The sequence below is a fragment of the Molothrus ater genome, chromosome 21, assembly GCF_012460135.2.
Source record: "Molothrus ater isolate BHLD 08-10-18 breed brown headed cowbird chromosome 21, BPBGC_Mater_1.1, whole genome shotgun sequence".
Classification (NCBI taxonomy): domain Eukaryota; kingdom Metazoa; phylum Chordata; class Aves; order Passeriformes; family Icteridae; genus Molothrus; species Molothrus ater.
Genome location: NC_050498.2, coordinates 6,690,045 through 6,697,282, shown reverse-complemented (window position 1 = coordinate 6,697,282; position 7,238 = coordinate 6,690,045). Strand labels below are relative to the sequence as shown.

Below are 7,238 nucleotides of genomic sequence, written 5' to 3'. Positions count from 1 at the left end.
CGGTGGGGAGCGGCTGGGACCGTGCCGGGGCGGCGGGGACAGCGCGGACAGCGGAGACCCGGACCGGACGGGGACATCTCGGCAGGACACGGCGACACGGAGGGCAGAGGGGACGATACGGGGCCGAGGGGACGGACAGTCCCCGGGGAGCGGCAGGGACGGTGCTGGGCAGGCGGGACAGCGGGGACAGCCGTGATCACGGCAGGCGCGGGGCGGCGCGGCGGAGCCTCGGTGCGATAACGGGGCACCGTGCGGACGGCGACGGCAGAGGGGACAACAATGTGCCGGGGGTGACAGTCGGTCCCGGGGGCACCGCAGAGCTTCGTGGGGGGCGGCGCTGGGCCGTACCCCCCGGCGGGGCGGAGGGAGGGCGGCGGCGCGGGGAACGGGAGCAGCGGCACTTTCACGAACTGTCCACGGGAGGCGGGAGAGGCGGCGGCGGCGGCGGCGGAAGGGGGGGCCCGGGGGGGGCTCGCCCAGCCCAGCCCAGCCCGGCCCAGCCCTGCCCGCCCCGTCGCTGCCCCGCCCCGCCCTGCCCAGCCCTGCCCGCCGCTGCAGGCAGCGCGGCACCGGCACCGGGCACCCCTTTATAGGCTTTGCCCGAGGGGGTGGGGGGCGGCGGCGGCCCCAGCCCCGAGGGGGCGGCTCCCCCCTAAAAGCCGGCGGCGGGACGCGCGGCGGGCAGAGGCGCGGCCGGCGCTCCCCGGTGCTCCGGGGCCGGCGCTCCCCGGTGCCGCTGCGGCTCGGCCCGCCATGCCCCCGCGGGGGCCGCTCGCCCGGGCTCCGGCTCCTCGTTCCCGGTACAACAGCAGCAGCAGCCGCCGCCGCCGCTACCGCTCGCCGCCGCCGCGCCCGAGGCTCTGAGCGCCGCCGCCGCCGCCGCCGCCGCCGGGAGACCGCGCCCGCCCCGGCTCCAAGATGCTCCGCCAAGGTGAGCAGCGCACCGGGAGGGCACCGGGTGCCGCGGGCACCGGGGGCAGCGGGGCCGGCCCCGAAGTTTGTCTCCCCGCCGAAGTTGGGGCCGCGCCGCCGGGCGCCCCCCGCCGCCACCGCGTTACCGGCGCCGCCACCGAGGCTCGGGCACCCCCCGGGGAGCGGCACCGGCGGGAGCGCAGCGCGGCGGGGAGGCCGGGAGACCGGGAGGAGCGAAGGGAGGCAGGGCAGGCGGCGGGTCCCGCAGGACCGGGGACGCGGCGGGTCCCGCGGGCACCGGGCTACGGCGGGTCCCGGAGGCAGCGGGCATGCGGCGGGCGCGGGGGGGGGGGGGGGGGGGGTCGGTGCTCGTTCCTCAGGGCGAGGGAACGGCAAACGGGGCTCACCGGGGAGCGCGGGGGCTTCGGCAGGGAAGTTGGGGCGAGCCGTCCCGTTCGGCCCCCCCCGAGGAGAATCGCTCCGCTGTGACATCACGCGATTTCCATGGCAACCGCCTGGGACATCATCGGGGAGCTTTGTGACATCACGGCCAGGGGAGCTGCCGGCCCTCCCGGGGGGTCCGGGACGGTGGGGCGGGGGGGGCAGGAGCCCCGGGCCCGCTGCACCGGGGCCAGTCCCGGGAGATGCTGGGGACAGCGGTGCCGTGCGGGGGGACCCCGGCTAGAGCCCCGGTGCTGTCCCATGCCCCGGGGAGGGGGCGGCCGCACAGCCCCAGGCCCAGCCCTCGCCACCGGCAGCACATGCCCCTCTCTCCGACGAGGCTCGGGCAGAGGAGAAGGTGCCGAGGCTGTGCCTGCAGCCCCTGGCATTGGGGTGCAGACCCCCGGGCAGGGCAGAGCCCCCGCTGCCACCCCAGAGAGGCTTTTTCCCACTGGGGGAAATGTCACCTTGCGGCTGTGTGGCCTCGCACTCGGATGCTCCTTTTCTCTGGCTCCCGCCTCAGCTTTGTTTGGTGTATTAACCCAGCCCGGCTGATGACTTGAGAACAAACCCCAAGCCTTTGGAGCTGTCCTGCTTTCCAGCCTCGATTCCCAGCCCTGGTGCAGGGAAAGCACCATCCAGGCTGGGAAACGGGGAGCCTGAGGTGGAGGCAGGCGGCGAGGCTGCCGACACGGCCGGATCCCACCAGGGGTAGCCTGTTAAGGTCAAGATCTACAGCTTTCATTTGTGGAGCTAGAAAAACAAAATGCAAATTGAAGAGCCTGTGGGCTAAAGCAAAACCTATTCTTAAAGTTTTTGTCTTGTTAAGCAAGGAAATAGAGTGCCAAATAGGCTTTGTTAAGTGGCAGTCTAATTAATAATTTAAAATCTTGTAGCTGTCTTTCATTAGAATTTATCTGTACATCAACCACAAAATCAGTCAAACACACTCATTTATAAGTTAATACCGTTCCTGAATAATTCAACAGGCAGTTAGAGGAGGCCTCCATCCTGCCACAGGTTCTCCCCTCCCTGCCTCACCGTGGCCAGGTGTCCCTGGGCAGGGCATCCCCGTCCCCAGCATTTGCCCCAAGCAGGGTGTGGAGGGGACATCCAACATGTGAAGCAAGGGGACAAGGGGACAGCTGCTGCTGGGGCACTGGGCTGGGGCCAAACCCCCCTGTGGGGCTCTGAGGTGGCTGATTTTGTCAAGGATGGTGGCAAGGTGGGTGGCAGCGCGGGCTGATGGTGGCACTGCCACCGCCTTCCACGTCCCACTGCCAGGGACCAGGCTTGAGGCTGGGGCCATGGCAGGGCTTGAGGCAGCAGGAGCTGTGCTGTGGTTGACACCTCCAAGGGAGGCAGCTCTGAGGGGACAGCTTCACACCCGGTGCCACACGGTGTGCAGCAGGATGGTGGCAGCATGGCCGGGCGAGTGCTGCTATTGCTGAGGGCATTTTGGGCCTCTTGCACCCGTGAGCTTCATCTGTGGAGTCACTGGTGGGATTCAGGGTGGGTTCTGTGCGGTGGGATGTCACTGGTGCTGTGACAGTGGGTGACAGCGTGGGGTGCAGCTCCATCCCGGGTGAGGGTGTCACAGCCCTGGCCGCAGGCAGCCGCAGGCAGGAGTGCAACACTGGCGATGCAGGAGGAGGAGATTTCCAGGTCAAGGATGACACCAAGGTCATGGGCAGCCACATCCCTGTCCCCTCCATCGCTCATGCCATCAGTGGGTGTCCAGCCTCCATCCCTCCCTGCCAGGGCAGCAGTCAGTGGGCAGGGTGCAGGCGCAGGCTGGACTGCGGTTCTTGCGCCGGGGAGCCAAGAGCCCAGAAACCTTTCTGCTTATAAAAGTTTAATTTCATAAAGAGCTGATAGGAAGCCACAAGCTCTCTGTGCCCGGTGAAGCAAGGGAGGGGGGTCAGGATGTGGCCCAGGCTGTCCCTGTGGTGGTGCTGGGGGGAGAGAGGAAGGCTCAGCAGACGAGACCTGCCTGGACCTGGAGCCGGGATGTGGAGGAGCTGTGGCTGCTCAGTGACCTGCACTGGTGGAGCCTGGCAGGGTCTCAGAGCCATGGCCAAGCTTGGCTGGATGTTATTCCCACCTTTTGCCTAAAATGCCACACTCAGTGTCCTGCAGTCCCATCTGGGTGCTGGAAGCTGTGGGTGACACTCCAGGTGGCCTCGAAGCACTGCCCTAAAAACATCAGTGAACCAGCTGGGGAGATGTAAAAAGATGCATTTTCCAGCGTGATTTCACACCCATCTTTCCCTGAAGCACCTGGCAGTGCTGGAGCCAGTGGCACAGGCCAGCAGCAGGGGCAGGGGGGCTCCATGGTGTGCAGGATGAGGCCGTGAGTGGGATGTCATTGCCTTGGGGCCAGGCAGGAGCTTGGGCTGCTGGAAACTGCTGATGGGTTTTGACAGCAAGAGCCAAAATCTTGTTTGAAGGCAAAAACCCAGCAGGGAAGTGTGGGAGCCTGGAGGGACGTGGTGGCGGTGGCCAGGTGTGACCAGGGCTGCCTCCCACTGGGGTGTCCCCTGCTCCTGGCAGTGCCCCTGTGGGAATGTAGAGGCAAAGCCCCCCTTGCAGAGGAGTGACCCAGGACACGGCCACTTCAGCCCCACACCCCTGTCCCACTATGCCCCACCATTGGGGCACCCCTGGGTGACACTGCCACTCATCCCCACCCCAGGGAGCTGCTCCAGTCTCCCCCAAACAGCCCAAAAACTCGGGCTTTGTTTGCCAAGTGCAATTCCAGGGTTCAGCCACGATCAATAGAGACTTGGGTTATTAAGAGCAGATCATGTTTGCAGAGCACTTTGGTGGAGCAGCAGCAGCACAGGCACCCACACCCCAGCAGTGGTGCCTGTTGTTTGGTTCCCAGAAGGTTGGGATGGGTGAGGTGTTGCCCTCATTCAGAACCCACCAAAGGAGGCTGAAATCTGATTTAGGAGCAGCTGCAACAAGTGGGAGGCTGCAGGGAGAGCCATGAGGCCAGGAGCAAGGGGGATCCTGGTGGGAGTCAGAGAGGAGGAGCTGGGGATCCCTGTGCTGGCACAGGGTGCAGGGCATGGCCTCAGGAACACCCCTGGGATACAGGAGCATCCCTGTCCTCTCCTGCAAGGCTGCTCTTCCCCTGCTATTTTGGGTGAGGCTGCTCAAGCCCAAGGCGGAAAGAGCTGGCTCAGCCTCAGGATCCTGTGCCAGCAGCAGGGCTGGTGCTGTCCTCGCTCCGGATGTCAACACCACGTCCCATCTCCCAAAAGGAGGAAGCACCAATCCCGCCGATCCCCCTGTGCCATCCCTGCGGAGCAGCATCACCATGGAAACCCACAGCCCGGCAATCAGAGGGGGGACACTTTTAGGAGTATTATTTTTACTGATGACAAATGGTGAGGGCTCGCTGCTAACAGAGGAGATGAGCCCGTTCCTGGGCATCGCCTGCTTTCCCCGGGGCCGGTTTTTCTCCTGCTTTTCCTGCTAGGGGCAGGTGCTGATGGGGTGCTAAGTGCGGGCAGGGCGAGCGGCAGATGCAGGACGGGAAGATGCGGGGAGCAATCTTCTTTGCACAGATTAGGATTGGGGGTTATTAAGCGGAAAAAGCTCCATTTGGTGTAGAAAGCTCCTTTTCCTTTTGAACAGCATATGTGCCCGCTGGCTGCTTGCTTCCCGGTGGTGCTGGCACAGCGGCTCGGAGCCGGCACGGCAGCTTGGAGCCCGCCCAGCTTTGGTGAGCAGCTTTTAGCGATGCTCCTGCCAGGGCCGGGAGAGCCGTGACCGCTCTGGTGGCTCGCAGTGCCAAAAGCTGGTTCCTCTCACGGCCAGGGGGATTTGGCCCTGGGCAGGTGATGGCACAGCAGGTCCAGCACATCCCAACAGATCCGGTGTGTGGGGAGGGAGCGGTGCTGGAGCTGGAGGGTGTCAGAGGTGCTCCACGTGCTCCCGAAGTCCCGACATCGCCATCCTCACCCGGGGAGGATGCAGCCGCTGTTTACCGGGGAGGGAATTTGGCTGCTGCTGCTCCGGCAGGGCTCCTTACGGAGCAGCCCTGCAAGCGGAGGGGAGGTGCCAGCGGCTCCGCCAGCCCCGTGTGCCGCACTTGGGAACCGCTTTCTATTTTTTTCTTTCCAGCTGCATTTGCACCAGCGTTTGCATCGGTTTGCTCGGGGAAACCCCATCCCCGTGACCGCGGGACCCCCGCGGGTGCCACCCGAGGGGCGCAAAGCCCGTCCTTGGGCACGGGGAATGTCACCGGGCTTGTTTTGGCCCGAGGTGACCTGGGTGAGGATCTTGTCCGTGAGACCTTCACCCAGCTGGGTATCCGTGTGCGTTTGGTAGCACCGGGCAGATCCCTTCTGATCCCCGCGGGGGGAAGGCAGAGGGGGACAAAAGCTGCCGGCTGCATCCACTCCTGCCTCCCTGAGCCTCCCTCCTTCCCTCCCCGCTGCCTGCAAATTCGGCATCCCGTCGGGTGCTGGATACAGCCACCCTGCGGGAGGCACCCCCGAGCCAGCAGAGGGGCTGGGATGATCCCCCCTCGGCAGGGATGTGCCGGGGTGTTTGTGCTAACAAGCCCGGCGTATTATAATTTCAATGGAATTTAAAAAACAAAATAGTCCTCAGACAAACGACTCTGCAGTGCCTCTGCCAGGGCCTAAGATCTGCTGCTATCTATTTTTTAATAATTGAGGGTAATAAATATGTATTTCTTTCTCCTTTCTCTCCGTACGCCGCAGCTTGTCAGCTCCCTGCGTCTCTCCTCTGATCAGACCCCATCTTTGCCGCGCGGAAAGGAAAAGAAAGGGGAAAAAAAAAAAAGAAAGAGAGGGGAGAGAGAAAAAAAAAAGATTCTTTAAGCAAAAAGGATTAAAGCCTTGAAAGTAGGTCTGCCCGAGCTCCTCGGCTCTTCCTGCTCCCTGCCAGCCGCAGACAGGGCCAGGGACAAGAGGAGCATCCCCAGGTGGTGGAATCCGTGTCCGCGGGGTGTTTATGGGTGCAGAGCCCGGCTGGGCAGCGGCAAATCCCCCGGGGCACAACGGGGCTGTGGCTGGGCAGAGCCGCCGCTGGGTAACTTGGCACAGCGCTGCTCGGAGCCGGCTCTGCCTCGGCGGCAGATATTCCCCGGCTTATTATTCCCTCTGGTTTTCAGATGGAGATGTTGGCTCGAAGACGTGCAGGGGGTTTGGCAGTGGGGCTGAGCCCGGGCCAGGCTCCGGGACCCCCGCCCCCCCCCCCCCCCCCGGCCTCCTCGGGATGCTGGGGCGGAGGAGGCGCTGGTGTGAAGGAGGAGGCTATTTATAGCTTCCCTCGGCTTTTGTTCCTTTTCCAGTAGAGCTCCTCTCGAAATAGAAACAGTGCCGACTGCGCGGCCGCTCCCGGGGCCCAGCCTGGGTGCGGGGGGCACCTCCCGGCCCGGGCTGGGGGGATACCCCGAGCTATGAGATGCTTTTGCCGTGGGCATCCCCCCGATCCCGCATCCCTCGAGACGGGGCTGGTGTGGGATGGGAAGTGGAAGCTGCCCCACTGCTCCCTCCCCCGTGTGCTGGTGATCCCGACCCTGAAGGGGATGAATGGCTCTGAGGGGAGCATCTCTGTAGGGTGACAGCTCTGGGTGTCCCTTGGGAGAGCAGGTGAATCCCTCGGGAACGCCCTGGCACGCTCTGTCCCCGTTTTCCAGCTCAGCTCAGTCGTTTCCTCTGCTTTTCCCTCCCGGCATCCAACAGCACCCCCTTGCTCCCCCCACCCCACCCCCCTCCCCACTCCATCTCTGATCAATATAAGCTGGGAAAAACAAAACAAAACAAAGTAAATATTTAATACGATCCAGGGAGCCACAGCGAGCGCTCCCCCCGTCTGTCTCCTCCAGCAGTCGCTCGCAGCAG

The 7,238-nt window shown here is 64.3% G+C and overlaps 1 protein-coding gene across 1 annotated transcript in view; it reads left to right on the top strand.

The window, feature by feature from the left end:
• Window positions 1-564: 564 nt before the first annotated feature.
• RTN4RL1 (reticulon 4 receptor like 1) overlaps window positions 565-7,238 on the top strand; it is a 29,674-nt gene continuing 23,000 nt past the window's right edge. The window contains exon 1 of the mRNA XM_036394984.2: window positions 565-931. Within this exon, the coding sequence (XP_036250877.1) occupies window positions 919-931 (13 nt within the window). The 5' untranslated portion in view covers window positions 565-918. The remainder of the gene's footprint in view (window positions 932-7,238) is intronic.